The sequence below is a fragment of the Pantherophis guttatus genome, chromosome 4 (genome assembly GCF_059756535.1).
Source record: "Pantherophis guttatus breed Tessera chromosome 4, ASM5975653v1, whole genome shotgun sequence".
In the NCBI taxonomy this organism is placed as follows: domain Eukaryota; kingdom Metazoa; phylum Chordata; class Lepidosauria; order Squamata; family Colubridae; genus Pantherophis; species Pantherophis guttatus.
In genome coordinates this window covers 36,829,066-36,850,366 of record NC_142066.1, presented here as the reverse complement: position 1 = coordinate 36,850,366, position 21,301 = coordinate 36,829,066, and the positions used below count along the sequence as shown (strand labels likewise).

The window sequence follows — 21,301 nt, the reverse complement described above, 5'->3', positions numbered from 1 at the left end:
GTCCTCCCTCACTCCCTGATTAAGAAGGGAGCGGGTCACTCTAAACAGGGCTGCTGGGCGATTTTCTGCAGATGCAATGAGAGTGGTGAAATAGTTATGTTTCGCTACTTCTATCACCACAAGATAAGACCTAATATGGGTTCTTAGTTGTGTTCGGTCTCCAACCACCCTCCAGGCGTCTTTTCCGATGCTTCATTTCCCTGAGCTCTGCGGTAAACCAAGGAGCCGCCCGGGATCTGCGTCGGATCAGAGGCCGCAAAGGCGCGATTCGATCCAGGGCCCCCACCGCAGCCTGTTCCCAGGCCGCGACAAGGGTCTCAGATGAATCGTGGGCTAAGGAAGCGGGAAATGACCCAAGCTCCCTGCGACGGGGGATGGTGGAGGAAAAGTCGAGTCTAAGGAGGGAATGATCGGTCCATGACAGAGGGTCAATAGATAGAGTCCCCTCTCCACGATCATTTATCCACTGTCCAGAGAGAAAAATAAGGTCGAGTGTGTGTCCTCCAATATGATTTATTAAGATTTAATTTATTAAGATTTATTAAGATTTATTAAGATTTAAAAGCATGTTTTCTAAATGTGGGAACAGTGCTAATATACATAGTTTCCACTGTGCTAGATTGTAGATCATATTAAAAAATAATTAATTTCAAGAAGGATGGAAGTGATGGCACAGTGAAAATGTGCCATAGAAAAGAGAGGAATTACATTTCCACACCACACCTCAGGTCACATCAATGATGATTTCAATAAAACAATAAAATAGTATAAAATCCACATTTTCTAAGTATGAGATGGATTACACAGAAAATTATGCTTGTTGTTGAAATTACACTCTATAGACCTGCATATACGGCAGAGCCAAGCATTGTTGAATAAATTCTCAAGAGTAATCAGTAACATTAGTAGTGTGAAATAGATATCTAGTGAAAGAAAATGAACTGCCAGAATGCACTAGATGTGCATTCTGGCAGTTAATAAATATGACTTTTTAAATATGTTTTTATAATTATGACAAACAAATGACAAGATAGAAAGGGTGATTAAAGCTCTGTATTCATTATATTTTATTTAAGTAAAAAAGTGGTGGAGCTTCATCTTTAATCATGAGCATCACTTTTCAAACTATACCATCCTCAGGCATGAGACAGACATTAGATGGAGAGACAGTCATACAATATAATTGGTATAATACATACCAATGTATTATAGAGAGACAATTCAATATAAATGGTATAATACATACACTGCAGTCTTATTTCTGATGATCTTTAGATGATCCTATTTGATAGGTTCTTTGTGAAAGAAGATCCCTAAAATATTGATGTTAAAAATATTGAACAACTATCAGCTAGACTGTGGTCTCCAGCAAGTTTAGAATTCTGGGAGACGAGAGAATACAGGTGGTCCTTGATTTATGATCAGTTGTTTGAAATTATGATGGTGCAGAATGAAGGGTTATATGATCTATATTTGAAGTTACAGCTGTTATAGTGCCCCTACAGTCACATGATAGTAATTATCTTGGGAATCTGAACATGTTTATGACAGACTGGAGAGATTTGCAGCTTCTGTCACCCACTTATCTTTCACCCATCCTGCTGAATCCCAGAGTATTTGGGCCACCACCCTGCCACATCACCCCATTCTATGCTTACCTCTTCCAAGGATTGCATTTCTAAAGGTGCACCCTGTCTTCCTAGATAGGCCGCCTTATCCCATTCTGGAAATAGATCCTATTCTGGATGTTGGTGCCTTTCTCACAATCTCTCAGAACAGCACATTTTTTAAAATTGCACCCTTTGGAGAGATCAAAGATTGACACCCCCTTCCAGAAGGGTGTAATGGATCTTGGAGGTGGAAATTGTGCAGTGGGACTCTCAGGTGGTGGAAAATGCCCTTGGAGACTGCACACTAGCCACATGTTAGCTTGGATAATGGTGCAGTGTGAGCCTGAGCCTGCCTCTTGTCCACTCATCCAGTGAGCCACCCCATACATCACTTAACAACCCACACAGTCACTTAACAATTATAACAGGGAGAACCAGAATTGGAGTTATTGATCAAGGCAGTCATGATAAATGACTGCAAGGACTTCTTACTATAATTTGAAATGTGGAAACAGGTTGAGAACTAACAAATGTACTAAAAGTGCAGAGAAAATTGAAATGGCATTTTGGAATCAATTATAAAGAATCCTTTCCATATTTTCTATTTGGAAAAAAAATTCCCCTCCAGTGAATACATTAAATATTTCAGTATAGAAGTAAAACCATTCGGTCCTCTTCTGCTGAAATTTCTTTTTCTGAAAGGTAAATATAAATTAAAAGACTGCTTTGTAACACAAATTAGGTAAACAATAAAAGATTTTATTAAGCAGATCAGAGCAAAATATTAAGTTTAAATGCAAATTAAAATGTAGACAAGATACTGTATATTCATAGATAAAGCAGGAGAACTAGAAAATAGCATTCAATAGGGGAATATAAAAGTCATATCCCTTTAAATGGAAGCCACTCACTTTTACCAAAGGAAGGTACTGATCTTCTCTAGATAAATCCAGTAAGTACCTGGCACCTTCCTAAGTACACTTATAGTGAGCCCCAAAATATTTAACAAATCTTCCTTCTTTCTATCTAAGATCTCCTTCACTGTATACTTTTATTTATCCTCCCTTTTCCAGGTATTGGATCAGGAATTATAAATTATCTCTTCCAATTTATATCAGGTTATAAGATTTCTGAAATACATACTGATGTTTTGCATCATCCTAAGTACTCTCCTTGCCCTTCTCATTTCTTGTAGTTATCAACATATTATGTGTTCACCCATCCTGCCCTTCCTGCCTAATGTCAGAACATTTCTGAGGAAAAGAATGCTAAATTATGTAATGTAAATTACAATGGTTTAAAGCATCAGGCTAGAAATTGAAGGGCTGCAAGCAGGGGTGGACTGCTAGGGGTTCACAGGGGTTCAGCTAACATTCTGTGCAGTTTGGAGAACCGCCAAATCCCACTCCTGGCTGGCCCCACCCAACCCGCCCCATGCCTCCCTGGAGTCCCACGCAGCCTGTTTTGGATGCAAGTAAGTGCAGGGTGCATGCGGAGGCTTGGGGAGGGCAAAAAATGGGCCTACTGGAAGTTTGGGAAGGCCAGAAATGGGCCAATTTCTGGCCTCCAGAGGGCCTCCAGAGCCTGGGGAGACTGTTTTCACCCTTGTGGAAGCTCAAGGAAAGCCTCCAAAGCCTGGGGAGGGCAAAAATGCCTTCCCCCACCATGGTACAGAAGGCCGACTAGACCACATCCACCATGGCCATGCCCATCCAGCAACCAGGCAGAGAAACCCTTGCTAAAATTTTTGAATCCCACCCCTGGCTGCAAGCTCTAGTTTGCCTTATGAACAAAGCCAGCTGGGTTTCTTTGAGCCATCTCTTTCTTTTTTTCTCTCTCTCTGCCTTAAGAAGGAGATAATGGCAACCCTCTGCTAAAAAGCATTGCCAACAGAAATGCAGGGATTTCTCCAGGCAGTTGTCAGGAGTCTGTATTGATTCGAAGGAGCAAAATATTAAAGCATGCAATAAAAGGACCATTTAAAGAGAGAAGATCCCTGTGTACTTTGGGAAAAGCTAAAGCTTTAACTAGCCATATTATTAAACAAGCATTAAAGGAGAAGCCATTTTTTACAGAAAAGAACAGAAAAAAATAGGAAACATTATTTAAACTTCCTCTCAATTACACTTCTTTTTCATAATCACATTACAGCCTGATCCTATTCCACTAAAGATCAAGAGTTGTTCTGTGGCATGCTAGAAACTGCCAGACATGTACATTTAGCCACTGAAAACTGCATTGACTAATTAGGGAAACTGATATATGCTCAGAAATTTTTGGAGTTCTACCAGTCTTCTGGTTGAAAGATTGGATGTATCTGGAACTTAATTGTGCTTTTTTTGTAACTTACACTTAATTCAAAGATGTAAGGAAAAAGACAGGAAAATGCAAAACTGTGATGAACAGAATAGAAACAACATTAAAGGTAATTTTCAGAATTTCCACAGTTTTGAAAGGACCAATTTGATATTCTTATTTCTCATGCTATAGATGATTGGATTGAACAGGGGTGGAAGAAGGGAATACAGAACAGTCAGCCCAAAATCTAGGTAAGATGGAGTATTAGAAGGAGGTCTCAGATAGGCAAAGCATCCAGTTAATAAAAACATAGATACTACTATAAGGTGAGGAACACAAGTGGATATAGCTTTTTGCCTTCCTTGTTCAGAAGGAATTCTAAGCACTGCCTTGAAAATCATGATATAAGATGCAATAATAAAATTAAAACAACCAATTCCTGCAATGACACTGGCCATAAGAACTCCAAGTTCAATTAGATTGAAGCCAGAGCAGGATAGCTTTAGCAATTGTGGAATTTCACAGAAGAATTGGTTGACAACATTAGAACAAAAAAGGATTGAAAAAGTGCCACTTGTATGCATTGTTCCATAGAGAAGACTGGTGACCCAAACCAGAATCATGATTTTATTGCAGGCATTCCAATTCATCACCATCTCGTAGTGCAGTGGATGGCAAATGGCAACATACCGATCATATGCCATGACAGTCAGGAGGGATAAATCAGAAGCTGCAAAGGAGATAAATATGAAGACTTGAGCAGCACATCCTGAGTAAGAGATGTACCTGGTGTCCATGAGGGAATTCACCATGGATTTTGGGACTATGACAGAAACTGAGCCTAAGTCCTGCATAGCCAAGTTCATCAGAAACCAGTACATGGGGCTATGCAATTGATTATCTAAAGCTACTGCCAATATAATGAGAACATTTGCCATTATAGTTGTCAGATATAACACAAAGAAAACAAAGAAATGCAAACGCTGAAGATGTCGATTTTTTGAGAATTCCAGGAGTAAAAAGTAAGGGATTGTTGTGTGATTATTCATGTTTATGACTTAATTAAATTAATTTATAAACATAGATGTGACACTTACATAAAATAGTGAACTAACTTCATGATACATTGTTACAAACTGTGAACAGAATGGAAAAATACACTGAAAAAATGTGAAGAATGAAAAGAGAATCACACAATTAAAAGAATGGATACAATGCATCCCTGTACCTAATCACAGCATTATTCCTATACTTGATTGACTAAATTGTAACCTATCAATCACAAATTGTTTTCTTCTTCCACTTCATTATTTTCCTGGTTGCACTGTGTAGGACTTGGAAGATCTTTTCAAGTCCATTTTCTTTGGAAATTTCCTGAAGCTTTAGGATCAGTAATTATTTCTTACTCTTCTTGCAGAATTGTTACAGTGATGAAAAATTGGAGACAGCCTTCAATATATAGAGTGAGCTCCTGAAGGATAAATGGAATAAAGATTTAGAAGAGAAATAAAGTAATTAATTGTTATATGTTAACTTGATGGAACAGATTTCTAGATGCTTTTTTAAAAAATATTTTTTATTAATTTTTTATTAATTTCATTTTTAGTGCTTAATAAACACTGTGTTGTCTGGATATTTAACTTGCTTAGCAATACAGATTCCGTTTTTACTCTCTACCCCTTTTTTCCAACCATTGGTAAAAGAAGTTCCATGTTTGATAATATTCTGTGTCTTCTTTCTGTTTGATTTTCAATATAAGTATCCATTTCTGCACAATCTAATATCTTCTTTATTATCTCTTCATCTTGCAGTGTTTCTTCATTTTTCCAATATTGTGCGAAGATAATCCTCACTACTGTTAAGACATGTAATACTAAATACATACTTTTCTTATCAATTTTTTCTATATCATCTCTAATAAAAACAGTTCAGGTTTAAAATCTACATGTTTCCTTTTTATCTTTTCTAGCCATCTGTGTATTTTTGCCCATTTTTTTTTTGTTTTAGCATAAGTCCACCACATATGATAAAATATACCCATTTTTTATTACATTTCCAACATTTGCTAGACATATTTTTAAATATTTTAGCTAACCTAGCAGGTGGTAAATGCCATCTATAAAATATTTTATATAAATTTTCTTTATAAGAAGTTGCCATTGTTAATCTATAGTTCCTTTCCCATAAATTTTGCCATTTCTCTAATTCTATGTTATAGCCAAAGTTTTTTTCCCCATTGTACCATTGTATTTTTTATTTGTTCATCCAGCTTTTGAAGGATAGATGAAATAAAGATCTAGAAGAAAAATAAAGTAATTAATTGTTATATGTTAACTTGAGGGAACAGATTTCCATGTGCTTGAATTTGTGTAAATCACACACACAAAGAAAAACAGGGACAGAAAAACAGACACATATACATACACAGAAAGTATAATTTTAACAGTAATTCTGGGAATGTCGTGGCTAAAAAAATAACAATGCTTTAAATAAATTAATATTGGTTGACAAATATCTATATGAGAGTACATTAACATACAGTAATAGTTCACTGAAATTTTACAAAAGAAAACATAATTCTCATATCATATTCACCAGATGATACCTAAGATTATGATACATGAAGAAAGCACATTTTTATGAAGAGAAATGAGAACTCAGGACAATATCTTCAAAATTCTCCAAACAACACTTTCTTTTTAACATTAAACTTTTATGTTTAATATCCACTTGATTTGCTATTTAGGATAGAGCCACTAGCAATAGATTCTCTTTTTTTCTGATTCATAATTGTTTTTAGATTTAACTATCTTTAATCTAGTCTGTTTTTAGGGCCAAATGTCAGAAAATAAATCTCTCCTTGTTGTCTTCCTTCCCTTAACATACTGTATTTTATTCTAGAAGAACACTATCATATAATATCATTTTATTAATTCCTTTTCTCAGTATGAAAATTAGCTTTAAAAACTAATGAACAGTCATGTAATTTTTAGTTAAATAAATGCTAGTTTATCTCAATAAACTAATGTGCACACTATGCCATACTTACTTTACAATTTTCTTCATAGAATGATTGTGCCTCCTGATGTATGCTTTATAGAATTATTGTGCCTTCTGATGTATGCTTTATATTGGCTCTATAATACATGCAATCAACGTATGCTCAAATCTATCTTCAGAGGAAAAAGCTGACTTTATATTCAGCAAGCTTATTAACCATTTTCTTTCTCTCAAGAAGTAAATACATATCATAAAATAAATCAAAACTAGACAAAATAAAACTATGTGTGAGCTTTTATGGATGCAATTAGCCATTAACAGTTAGTGCATTTGAGAATATTCTAATATCAGCCATCCCATTGGATTAGACAATCATAGATGATGTTACCAATAGGACTAGGGTTGAAACTCACAAATTCTTACTTTCTGAACTGAGAACTCAAAGATTAATTAAGAAAACCTGCCAGAAGGAAGTTCAAAAACAGATTTAAATATCTGGGAATTTATTTTATTATTGTTTTCTAAATTGTTAGTTGTTATATTACTTTATAATATCAAGGATTATATAAATTCATTATATACATTACTGGATATTAGAACTTCTATCCATTTAATTAGTCTCAGTTTCCAATATTGTGCTATTTATATATTTAAATTATGTATCTAGTTTTGCTACCTCTTGGAAAGTTTTATCAATATCTATTATATCCATATTTAGCCAAACTTTAAAAAGAAAGATGCATGGTCTCAAATATTGTATGCTTTACTATTGGGACAGAATTTAAAAATTCCTCTTTGAGATTTGCAGAGAACAGACTACCAAAATGAAAATTTGGAAAGCAAACTGGCATTTTTATAGACATCCCACTTAAAAAAGCCTAACTCTAATATTTTCTCTGTTACAAAAACTAGGTTCACTTAAAGGTGTTAGGGAATAGATTTGTGTGATCTATATCAAAATTTTTATCCATTGGTTCCAAACTGTGCAATGGAGGTTGGCTAGATGGGATTCCTGAAGGCTTTTAATATTTTGCACTGTCCCAACAGTGTAGTGGGGATTCCATGTGAAGGCACAAAATCTTCTTAATGAACTTGTTTTGAATTATTTCGAATAGAAATAAGAATTCTCATCACACACCCATCTCAGCTCCATAAAATATCTGCCTTATCATCTGGCCTTAAATTATTTTAATTGCAGAGGTTACCAACTGTTCTTCTTTAAATAGGAAAAAAAAACACTCTAGAATAGTGTTCACAGAGTGCTTGGCAGTTGCTAAGAAATAAGTTAAATGTGTTTTCCATTAAAGAGACTTGAAAGTGAAATGCGATGCTCAGATTTTTAGCATTGCTGTATTTATCTGTTTGACAGATTAATTTTCCATCTATGTTTAATATTGCTTCTGCCAAAAACTACTACTACTACTATTTATCTGTCAAAAACTACCATCACTACTACAAAGACTACTATATTGTTTTGTTAAATTTATCTTCAGCTTTCTCTTTTTATAGTAAACAGGCAGTCTGGCCAATAATCTTCTAAAGCCAATATCAGCACAAATAATAACAGCAAATAAGAAATAAGGGACATCAGCATACATTAATATTGAAGTCTTATATCCATTAAATGAAGTGGAGAGGGAAAAAAACCTTCCTAACTTTCTGGCCATTACAAGATCAGTGATATAAAAATTGAATAAGAAGCAAGCAAATAAACAGTCCTGTTTAACTCTTCTCTCCAATAAAATAGACTCTAACAAGGACCCCTGTTGGTCTACACTTACATTGGCTCTAATCTATGTAATTCAATTATTAGTTTGTGAAGGCATTTATTGTTATCTGCCCTAGTTAGTTTCTCCCATAACTGAGACCTATCAATGCAATCAAAGATAGAGGTAAGGTCAGTTGTGTGGCAAAGAGTTATTTGGTCTGGTATATTTCTGAATAAGGGCCTTCAAAATGGTATAGTAATTTATTATGCAATATCCTTATGAATCATGTCTGTTCTGGATAAAATAGGTTGCTTCTTCCTTCAAATCCTCTAGTTTGTTCAAAAGATGCCTGGAATTCAGTTTAGAAGGAATATATAACAATCAAATTGAATGATAATTCACAGGTTTCTGTTGATTACCCTATTTGAAGTTTAGGTGTACTGTATTTTATTTCCATTGAGAAGGTATAATATATTATTTTTGAGAAGAACCTAATCAAGATGGACACTCACCAGGAATCATTCATCTTATATACCTCTGAAGGAATCATCTCCTTACCAGGAGCTTTTCTATGGCCAGTATAATCATCTGCTTATATCCAGATTTTGAGACAAATGGTCACTCTGTAGTATGTTTAGTTCAATAGAGAATGTTATTGGCTGAGTGTATGGGCAGCTATAATTAGAAAACAAATATGAGATCCAACTTTGAGATGCATGCATATGCCATGATTCTGGGTGGAAATCTCATTCAATTCCCAAATTTGCCTTTTGTTTTACTTTTAATTAAGCTGATGTTAGGTTCTTCCATTGATCCCTATAATAGGATAATTTCTTTGTCAATTCATCGTATTGGGATGGGGAATGACTGAATCAAGAAATATGTCCTTTCCTTTCTGCCTGCTTCAAGTTTCAGTTACACTCATACATGTGATTTTTCAGGAGATTACCAATTTTACTTCAAGGCTGGAAAGTTAACAATGAACCAAAGGAATGTAAAGAAAGCAAAAGCTTGCTCAAAAAGTCTGTTTTAAAACATGAGCATGCAGAAGAGTCATTCAAAGCCCAAGTTTCAGAGTTGTAGGTCAAATTTGTTAGCCAGTCCAAAGGTCGGAGATTCAAGAGCTAAATGTACCTATATGAGTGATGCATGAGTAATGCATATAAATAATCATATGGTCAGACATTTCTTCCAGCAAAGAGACATGCTTAGAGCTGCTTCTTACATAAGGTTATTGGCAGTTGTTACTAATTAGAAGGTTTACATGTTTGCCTGTGAAAGTCCAAAATAAACATTTGCTATTTTGCTGTTCTCTCCACTCATCAAGTGCATGGGTTGAGAGGTTTTATATAATCTGCTCAAGTGATGTTTATGTTTGATCAGCTTCATGTAACTCCTGACTTTGTCCTTTCTTGAGGCTGACATTCCAGAGGTTGAGCTGGAGCATCTTCTTTAGCAACATATTCAGACTATGAATTTGAGCCCTGAGCCTCAGCCATGAAATTCTGAACTCTTCTTGATAGCTTTCTGAGCGCTTTGGTTTTATTTCTACAGTCTTGCTTAAAGTATGAAATACATTGGAAACTAACTGAAATGCAAGATGCCTTTGATTCAGCATGTGTGGGATATTTAGAAAAAGAGCATTTTTTCTCACTGACATTGGGGTTCCATCTGAGATGGTATGTAACCTGTTGATGCCATCAAGAATAGGGGGCCAGAACTAAGAGTAGGTGATCACTCTCTGTTCTCCTATGGACTTCAAGGAAAGAAATGAAAAAGAGATCTGAATCTAATAGTTGATGCTGGCTCCAAATAAGCTTAAAGTCAGATTCAATAAGGAATCTATTTGCTTAGTATTTTTTCCATTTGTCCCCATCTCCTGGCACAGTATTTTTTTTAAATTTGGCAACTTTTTGATGTATGGACTTCAGTGCATGAAATTCTGGAGTCTACACATATTCTGGTTATCAAGTCTGAAAAGCACTAGCAGAAAGATTAATTTTAAGTTAGCATGTGATGAACTAAAACAACACATTAGGCTTCTTTCTGTACTGAATTTTGCCCCTTCAGGATTCATCTTCCAACAGTTACAAAGGGAAATCTTGGAACATCAGATAATTCAGGAGATCCATTGACATGTTTGGCCAGTATTCAGAAAGGGGTTGATAGTTTCACTGGTGTGGTAATTGACTGGATGGCATAGGCTTGGCTCAAGACTGAAAGGATCAAAAGTGGTTTAAAAACAGGCCATAAAAAGAGTGAAGGACTACTCATTTTTATTTGGCAGTTGCAGTCTCATGTTATCAATGAATAAAGGAAGTTAAATTATTTGAATATGTATTTTATTTATTTATTTTAGTTCTGAATATGAGTATGTGGTCCCTTTTAAAAGACAGGTCAGACTATTGTGCCAGAGACAACATAATCGTTGGCTTGTGTCAACTTTTCTATAAGTTTCGGAGTGTTTCAATAAATTGATGATGATAGATAGATAAATAGATACTGTAGATAGATAGATAGATAGATAGATAGATAGATAGATAGATAGATAGATTTATATGCTGCCTATCTCAACATCTCTCAGTGGCTTGCAGAATGCAGAATGATGAAAAGATTAAAAAGATAATACAAAATGATAAAAATTAAGAACATTAAATAAGAAACTAAAAGCCAAGAGGACAGGTAACATGGGGCTGAAGACCTTTCTATCCCATCATCCACTCTCAACACAGGGCCCTATTGGGGCACCAAGCCATCTAGAAGAGCCAAATTTTAAGGTGATTCCAGAAAGCCAGGATTTTGGGAGCTGACCTTACCTCCAAGAGGAGAATATTCTGAATGGTGTCCCATATTTTGCTTCTCATCATTTGGTTCTTTCAAAGTTTTCAAAGAAAAAACCCAAGAAAGTCCAGATACCTTTTGGAAAAAGCATCTTTGGAACAGTCATGACCTGGAAACTCCATAGACATTCCAAAGGATGAGAGCCACAGCAGGATCTTCTCCTGGACCCCACAAGCCAAAATTCTCCAGCAGAATGGAACCAAAGTATATCTCTTCCACTGGAATAAGTGGGATCAGAAAATACCATTGGATAAGACAGCCCCTCAGATGCCATGGACTGATGCCATAAAGTCTAACACCTTGAAATGAGCCCAAAAGCAAACTGGCAACCAGTGCAGCTCATGCAACAACTGTCTTATATATGCCCTCACCAAGGGACCACCAGGACTGTCCATGCTACTGCATGCTGTACCACTTCTAACTTCCAAATGCCCTTCAAGGATCACCCCATGTAGAGAATGCTCTGTATTTATTTGTTTGTTTATTCAATCTATATATCACTAATCTCACTTGGAAAATTTGCAGGATTCCAACTGAGACACGACCAGGACATAAGTGACTACATGCTAGATCTCACGTTTCAAGAAAAGGTGCTACTAGTACATAATATGAATTTGTGCAAAGATTCTCCTAGCCTGGTCTTTGAGAAGTAGTCATGGGACTAGGACAATGCCCCCCAAAGTTTGGGGCACCAGGGACTGGACTAGAGGGCAGTTCTTCCATGGACCAGGGATGTGTGGTTTTGTACACTGCCTGGATCCTATGCGTGTGTGAATGGAGCTTCACTTGCTTCTGTGGCCTGGTTCCTAGAGGGCTTCAGACTAGTGCCAATCTGCAGCCAGGAGTTGGGGACCCCTGGTCTAGGAGAATCTCCAGATTGTGCATGGGATGTATGTCATATACTAGTTGCTTAAAACTATGTGACAATGTTCTTGTTTCTTTATGTTGTTTTTAGTGATATAAGTAAAAGCTACAAGAAGTTCACAAATACGAGTGGGGTAATTTCATAACAGATGTTCCAGATAACTGACCCTGACGGGAGAAGGATTTGTTAGTAGACATTGTTAACGTAAACTACATCAGAGGAGAAATGGATCCTGTTGGAGTGAATCTTTAGAAGAAATATTTTCTATGCTAAAATAGGAGCTTTAATAATAATCCAGGAGCCTGGATAGCTCAACAGACTAAAAGCCTGTTATTAACATTCAGCTGTCTGCAATTATTGCAAGTTCGAATCTCCCCAGGCTCAAGGTTGACTCAGCCTTCCATCCTTTCTAAGGTAGGTAAATTGAGGACCCAGTTTGTGGGGGCAATAAGCTGACTTTGTATAAAATATATAAAAGTATGAAGGCTATTGCTTAACGCATTGTAAACCACCCTGAGTCTCCGGAGAAGGGTGGCATATAAATCTAATTAAAATAAATAAATAAATAAAACTACCACTATTTTACAATGTATTACAATCTTTTTACATTTACATTTACAATTTACTCTTTACAATCTTGTGTACAATGCAATTTATTCTCAAAAATTGTTAATGATTTATTACCAAAATTGAGAGCCATGAGAATATTGCTATACACAACTATTTTACACAAATGAAACCTGTGCTTTGCCCCTAGGAAAATATATCTATATGCAAACATTTTGCACAAATTTAGTCTATATAAAAGGCCACCTTTGTGCTACCAAAGCCAAAATCTCACATTATCTCCAAATAGAAATCCTATTCACAACACTTTTTAAGATTGTGGGAACACTTAATATCATCTGATAGTGCTTTGCTAATGTCAAAAGCAAGAGTCATTGTGGGCCTCAGATACCACTAAATACAGCTCCAAATGCTTCCAAGAAGGCCAATGATTAAGGATCCAAGATGTTGGCTCAGCAACTTTCAGTTACAAAAGGTTTAGCCCCCATCTCAGCTTGCAATTTCTTCCTTTTAGCAGGAACATGAAAGTAAAAGATAAAGGTACAGTTATATCAAATGCATAAGAAAGCATCAATGAAAGAAAATTTCAAATTTCCCTAGTTTAGACAGAATGTTCTTATTTCTCATACTATAGATGATTGGGTTGAACAGAGGTGGAAGAATGGAATATAGGACAGTTAATACTAAATCTAAGTAAGATGTGGAATTTGTGGCAGGCCTCAGATAGGCAAAGCTCACAGTTATTGTAAACATAGAATCAACTATAAGGTGGGGAACACAAGTAGAAAGGCATTTTGCCTTCCCTGTACAGATTGGATTCTCTACTCTGTGTTGAACATAACTTACAATGATAAAAATAAAGCAACCTAACCCCCCCAAAGCACTTGCCACAAGTACTCCAACTTCAGCTAGATTAAAGTCAGAGCAAGATAGATTTAGTAAGTATGGAATTTCACAGAAAAACTGGTTGACAATATTAGAACAATAATGGATTGAAAAGGTGTCACTGGTACGCAGCATTCCATAGAGAAGACTAGCGACCCAACAAGAATCATTATTTCAGTGCAGATTTTCCAATTCATCACCATCTCATAATGCAATGGTTGGCAAATGGCAACATACCTATCATGTGTCATTGCTGTGAGAAGAAAGAAATCAGAAGCTACAAAAGAAACAAAGAGGAAGACTTGAGCAATACAACCAAAGTAAGAGATGCACCTGGTGTCCTTGAGGGAATTTATCATGGATTTGGGAACAATAACAGAAATCAATCCCAGAACTTGCATAGCCAAATTTACCAGAAAGAAGTACATGGGTGTGTGTAGTTGATAGTCAAAAATTATTGTAAAAATGATTAGAAGGTTTCCTATTATTGTTGCGAAGTAGAATACTAAAAATGAGAAGAAGTGTATAAGTTGCAGCTGTTGAGCTTTTGAGAATTCCAGGAGCAGAAAATGAGAACGTACTGTGATCACATTATCCATTTTTCATGTATGACCAGACCAGAAGCATATCATATCTGCAAAGAAGCAGAGGGGATAGTTAAAATGAAATAAAATGTACAAAGCTTTAATATTTAGTTAGAATAAGCATAAAAGTGGATATATTCTAGAAAAAACACATGCATTTCTTTATATTTCTGTCCATGTGAAAGAAAATGAATCACTAACCTTGAATTATCTTTTCCCATTATCCCTCCCATTCCTATTCCTTGTTGTAATAACCAAATGTTTGTCTAGGATCTGAAAGACTCAATTCAGTTCACCTTCAATTATGGAGGTTTAGTATTTAGCTTTGAATCATTCCTATAGAGTTTTAATGATGATGAAAAAGGAATGATATGGTTGGTAACTTGAAGTCCTACAAAATAGGCAGGACCCAATTTTAGTAAATCAGTGCATAAAAGAAAATGCTGTTTTTATTGTGAAAGTTTGAGGGCCAGGATTTTCCAGTAGCATGTATGACAGGAATAGCATGTATAACAGAAATAGTGATTAGGAGAGGGACAGATTTTGTCAGGGGTTCTGGGAACATGAACTCAGATTTTGACTGTAAAAAAAGAGAAAAGAATCCTTTAAACAAATAAATATTAAATTCTAATAGAAGAGAATCAAAGGCCTAAAAATAGAAGATGAATTTATAATTTCACGGCATTTTTTATATCCTCAGATCTGGAACTAGCAAATAAATAAATAAATAAATCCATAACAATAGTACTACATAAGGCTCCATTCTTATGGAGACACACAACCTACCCAAATACACTCAGATCAAATAACCTACTGTGTTTCTCAGAAAATAAGACCGAGTCTTATTTTCTTTTAGGCTTGAAAATAAGCACCTGGGCTTATTTTTCAGGAGGTCTTACTTTTTTTTTGAAGTGCAGCAGGCCGGACTTGGTGAGCTGGACGTGCCGTGGACTCACCGTCACCACCCAGGAAGAGAAGAATACACTGGAGCATAAATGCTGGGCCCTTGCCGGACTCAGAAGTGAAGGATCCTGCGAGCATCCCAGGCACATAAAGGCCGCAAAAATCCCCAAACTGATTACAACTTGAGCGAGCCATGCTCAGGAGTGGTGGCACCACCTTGAGATTTATCATACTAGCGCAGCCTCTTGGAGCAGGACCCTGCAAGGCTTGTTGTGGCATTGCACTCAGCAATGGCTGCACCTCCGCGAACTTCATCACACTGGTGCAACTGGCATCCTGCCATGAGCGGCTGTGCCAGTGTGTCCAAACTTGCAACTGTGCCACCACTCACATATGCAACACTACAACAAGTCTTGCAGGGTCCTGGGATATGCTGAAGGTTCGGAATGGAGCCTTTTTCATGAACAGCAGGGAAATGGGGAGGGGAATTTTCCTTTGCTCAGTCTGTGCTGAGCTGTGCTGAGCCCTCCCCATTTTCCTGCCTTTTGCGAAGACAACTCCACTCCAAGACTTCAGCATATCCCAGGATTGCAACACTGAAGGCGCCATTCTGAACCTTCAGCACTGCAATCCTGGGATACGCTGAAGGCTCAGAATGCCTCTGCTTCAGCGAAGAATGACTTTTGCTTGTCTCTTTCTCGGCACAGCGCTTCTGCCTGTTGGGCCACTTCCCAAAGCCAGCAGGTCTGCTTTTTTCTCATGGGAGGCTTGCGTGGTAGCACCAACAGCAGGTGAAGGCAAAGGCACGGGGGAGGCAGATGCGATCCCAATGCACCAGTCCCTTCATCCCACTGTCTCTTGGGTTGCCTGCAGCTGCACAAGCACCAGCATGGGGCATCTGGATTGTCTGCCTCCCCCATGCCGGTGCTGATGTTGCTGCACAAGCCTCACGCGAGCCTCCCAAAAAGAGGGAAAAAGCAATGCAGCTGGCCACAGAGCTGCTGGCTTCGGGGAAGTGGCCCAACAAGTAGAAGCATTGCACCCAGAAAGAGACGGGCAAAAGCAGTATTTGCACTGCCCCAAGTGACCAACGGGCTGCAGTTGCAGCCAGACAGTCCTCCCCACACACCCACACTGCCATTCATGCTGGCCATGCCCATCCCCCCGAACTTATTTTCAGGTAGGGGTAATATTTGATATTTGATATTCTTATTCCTCATACTATTGATGATTGGGTTGAAGAGGAGTGGACGAAGGGAATATAGAATAGTCAAACCCAAATCTAAATCAGATGGGGTGTCAGACGGATGTCTCATATTGACAAAGGATCCAGTTAATACAAAGATAGATATTACAGTAATATGGGGAACACAAGTTGATAAGGCTTTTAGCTTTGCTTGTTCAGAAGGGATTATTTCAGTGGTGGGATTCAATTTTTTCAACAACCAGTTCTGTGGGTGTGGCTTAGTTGGGGGTGTGGCTTGGTGGTTATGTGACTGGCTGGGCGTGGCTAGAAGGTCATGTGACTGGCTGGGCGTGGCTAGATGGTCATATGACCGGGTGGGCGTGGCTAGATGGTCATGTGACCGGGTGGGCATGGCTAGCTGCACAGGGACTACTCAGAGGGCTGAAAAAAGTGATTTCTGACAGGTCCTCGCACTTTTGACCGGTCTTTGCACTTATGACTGGTCATCATTTATGCCCATTGTAGCATTCTTAACAACCATGTCACTCATTTCACAACTGCTTCTCTTCACCATGGTGACAAGATAAGGCAAAAACATAAAATGTGAGGACAGTCGTAAGTTCGAGGACTGCTCAAAAGTGCAAGGACCAGTCAAAAATAACTTTTTCAGCCCTCTGAGTAGTCCATATGCATAAAAGGATACAGCAATAGAGAGGGATGAAGGAAGGGAAGGGAAATTAGAGTAGGAGTGAGGGTAAGAGAGGGAGGAAGAGAGGAGGAGAAGGAGAAAGGAAGAGGAAGTAGGGAGGAGGGGGGGAAGAGAAAGTAAGAAGGAAAGAAAAGAGAGAGGTGGTAGGTTTGAGGAGAAAGATTGCTGTACAATAAAAAAGATGAAAGGGAAGAAAGCCAACCCCAAACAAATATAAAGATATTAAGATAAAGAATGAATTGTTAAACTTTAAAGAATAAAAGAGAACACACATACAAATATACAATGTATTTTCTTTGAACAGAGTATTTGGCCAGTTCACAAATTTAAACAGTGTTTAGTCATTTCAATTAAATTTACAATTTCTATATTTCCTTTTTGCCATATTTATTCCTCATCTATTTTTTTTTAAAAAAACAATATTACCCTTCATCCTCATCTCTAATCTTAATCAAATTCAATTTTTCCTTTCTATTCTATATTATACCCCTTCCCATTGTCATATATTTTTATATCCATCCTCACATTGGTTAATTATGTAATATTACAGTTGTTTAATATAAATTCAACATTTTAATATAAATCAATTAGTTATATAACTATCTTTTTTGTATATTAATCAATATGAACATGAATATTCCAATTATTTCCATGCAATCCAATTTCTTACAAATCAATTAATTATATTTACCAATAATAATAAACCAAATAATTTCTCCCATATATTCCTCCAAACCACAATTTATCCATTTCTGCTTTCTACACAATATACAATTAATAGTATCTCAATTATTACAATTCCCTAGTTAAATAGAGCTTTTTTGTCTTTTGTGTTTTAAAATCTTGAACTCTCCTCTTTTGCCCTAAATTTCCCATTGTTTGCAGTTTTGCACCTACCTTTTTTGGTGAGGAAAAATAAATCTCTCTCTGCCTCATTTTGTCACATTGCAGCAAAGACCCTGCTTTACTTTCAGTTTCGCTTTTTCAGCATAGCTAGGGGAAAAAATATCTGCTCCAGCACTCTTTGCAGCTAACAACAGAGCCCTGGCAAAACAGCTGAGAGCAAATCAGTTGAGAGTCTGGAGGCGGATCTAATCAACTTGTGCTAATTAACCGATGCTGAAGCTGAAGGGGCTGTTTTTTCTTGCTGTTTGCTTGCAAGGAGGTAAGTGCTGCGAGGCACAGGCCAAAGGGTGGGGGCCACCCTCCTTGCCACTTAGCCCCCCCTGCCGCCCCCTTGCCTCTTACAGTCCCCTAAGGCATTACCCCCAGGGGGCGGTACCGCCCACTTTGGCAATCACAGGCTTAACTACTTAACAACCGGTTCTTCCGAAGTAGAATCCCACCACTGGGTCTACCCATTTATTTTTGCAGGCATAGGTCTACTCATTTGTTTTCTTTTAACACTGATCAGCTGTAGGGTGGCCCTTTGAAGCCCCGCAGCAGCTGCGAGGCCAATAAAATTATAAAAAATACACCGAACCGTTTGTTAAATTGCTGGCTCACCCACCCCTCGCCCAGTGGTGCAGAGGGGTGGTGAAAGGGGCGGGGAGAGCCAGCAATTTAACAAACGGTTCGGCCAAACCACCTAGAACCAGCAGAATCCCACCACTGGATTATTTGTACTGCCTTGAAGATCATTGCATATGATATGATAATAAAAGTAAAACAAGATAATCCTACAATGGCACTGACCAAAATAACCCTAACTTCTATTAAATTGATTCCAGAGCAGGATAGCTTAAGCAATTATGGAATATCACAGAAAAACTGGTTTACAATATTAGAACACAAAGGGCTGGAAAATGTGCCAGCGGTATGCAACATGCCATAGAGAAAACTGGAAATCCAAACCAGACTCACAATTTCAGTGCAGGATTTTGAATTAATCAGTGTCTCATATTGGAGTGGGTTACAAATCACAACATACCAATTATATGCCATTGCTGTGAGGAGGAAGAAATCAGAAGTGGTAAATGAGATAAAGAGAAAGACTTGAGCAACACAACCCAAGTAAGAAATGTATCTGGTATCTAGAAGGAAATTGACCATGGATTTTGGAACAGTCACCGAAACAGAGCCTAGGTCCTGCAGTACCAAATTCATTAGAAAGAAGTACATTGGTCTATGCAATCGATGATCAGAAGTTACTGCAGATAGGATGAGAAAATTTGTTGTTAGTGTTGCTAAATATAATACAAAGAACATGAAAAAATATAAAATCTGCAGATGTCGATTTTTTGAGAATTCCAGGAGCAAAAAGTAAGACACTATAGTTTGATTATCCATGTTTCATTATGACAAAGCTGAATGGCAAAACTGCAAGGAAGCAGAGGAGAAGGATGCAATTAGACAAAATTTGAGAAGTAGCTTTTTGATATTGAGAATAGAAAACAAAAAGAAACATAAAGCATGGAGAGAATAAACATAAGATCACACTATAGAAAATACCAGTATCAATCAGACTATGCTGTCATTTTATATCCATCTATACTCAAGAACCAACCACCAACCTCAATATTTCCTTCTTCCCTCTTTCCAGTTCTGTTAATTCATTTACTTATCAAAAGGAATATTAGAATTAGGAAAACCCTGTTCCAGTCCATTTTCAACCATGGAAGTTTACTGAGAATATTTGAACCAGTCGCAATCTCTCACCATTTGTACAAGCTTTGGTAGTATTGGAAAATTGGAAGATGTGCTTTGTATGTGCCTTGTGCATTTAGAGGAAATGACATGTAAATTTAGCAAATAAATATAAAAATAAATTGCTAGGTTTTTTTACTTGGAAATCTTCAGGACGGGACTTCCTGTGTCTCCGCGAACGCCGATGGATGCTCCTTCAGGAGCTCTAGCCCGTGATTCCGTTAGCCACTAGAACAGTGAAAATCAGCTGTCTAGTGGCTCGAAACTCTCCCCCAGGGAAAAAGGGGGAGAGAAGAGCAGAAGGGTCTGGGTAGAGCTCCCCTAGACCCCCAGGTTTTTCTTTTTAAGCCTGGGGTTTGCAGGGTGAGAGCTCCCTGAAAGCCCTTCAGTTGCTCCGGATCTGGGATGAGTCTGCTTTTTGCAGACCGAGGTGTCGCAACCACACCCGCAATGCAATTTTAAGGATTATAAGAAATTTGGACTTTGGATGCTGGCAGAGCAAATCAGAAGAACAAAAAACGCAAGTACTGATCTTTAAACTCTATTTAAAAAGGGAAATAATGGCGCCTGAGGGCGTGAAAATGAAACTTACTAGTGAAAGTGCTTCTTAACGCTTGTAACATTGTTAAAGCTACTGGATTACACATTAAGAAAAAGATTTAAAGTGGAAGCGGAATGGAAAAGACTATGGTATTGACTTCAACTAATTTACATTTCTAAATTGTGCGGAAAATAGTTAGACTTTTTGACCTGATAGCTGAATAAATATAAAGTGAAGATTGAAATATGGCTGACAATAGGGCTGGAGGATCATTGTCTGGTGAGTCAGCAAACTCACAAGTTGTGACTGTAAAGGTTTTTCAAGAACATTTAAACTCTTTTACTTCTACTTTCTTGGAATCAATTGACAGAACTTTTCAAAAATATAACTTGGAGAATAACAATGATTTGCTGGCTGGAAAAGATGATGAAATTAACCAGAATAATGTGACTTTGGAGGATAGAAAAGCGGCTGTCAGGATTGAGATGGAGGTTAGCACAGCGGAAATAGAGGCTTTGGCAGAGGCTTCCACACAACTAATTGAAAAGCAACAAGTAGACTGTTTACTGCAAATCAATAAATTTTATTGTGACAATTCTTGGTCTTACAGACAGAGGAATGAACTGATTGATTATATAAGCAGGAAGAGTCGAAATGGGGGTTTCAAATCAGAGGAAATGATTCCAAGAAGAGAACAAGTTTTCAAGATACATCAACCTCAAATCAAAATTCCAAAATTTTCGAAAATAAAAGCAGGGGGAGGAGCAATGCTGAAGAAGAAAGTATTACTGAAGAAGAAGGACTGGAAAAAATATAGAAAGAAAGGAAGAAAGGAAGATTAATTTCTTTTGAGGAGGATTTTAGTAATAATTATTGTTTTATTGAAGTAAAAAGGCTTAATTAGAATCGTATAGCTTTTTGAAACTTATTGAAGTATTAAAATGGTTAACTTAAAAG

The 21,301-nt window shown here is 37.3% G+C and overlaps 1 protein-coding gene and 2 pseudogenes across 1 annotated transcript; all 3 read right to left on the bottom strand.

Annotated features, from left to right (window-relative positions):
• Positions 1 to 4,042: 4,042 nt before the first annotated feature.
• Positions 4,043 to 4,960, bottom strand: LOC117668880 (olfactory receptor 14A16-like). Its single transcript, XM_034422933.2, has one exon. It carries the CDS (start codon positions 4,955 to 4,957, stop codon positions 4,043 to 4,045), a length of 915 nt encoding a protein of 304 aa, XP_034278824.1. The 5' UTR covers positions 4,958 to 4,960.
• An 8,500-nt stretch (positions 4,961 to 13,460) lies between these two features.
• Positions 13,461 to 14,026, bottom strand: LOC148114013 (olfactory receptor 14C36-like; annotated as a pseudogene).
• Positions 14,027 to 15,494: 1,468 nt separating this feature from the next.
• LOC117668719 (olfactory receptor 14A2-like) lies at positions 15,495 to 19,101 on the bottom strand (annotated as a pseudogene).
• Between the last annotated feature and the right edge of the window lie 2,200 nt (positions 19,102 to 21,301).

Coding starts and splice junctions, on each gene's coding strand:
- LOC117668880 (XM_034422933.2), bottom strand. CDS start 4,957: ATGAATAATCACACAACAATCCCTTACTTTTTACTCCTGGAATTCTCA.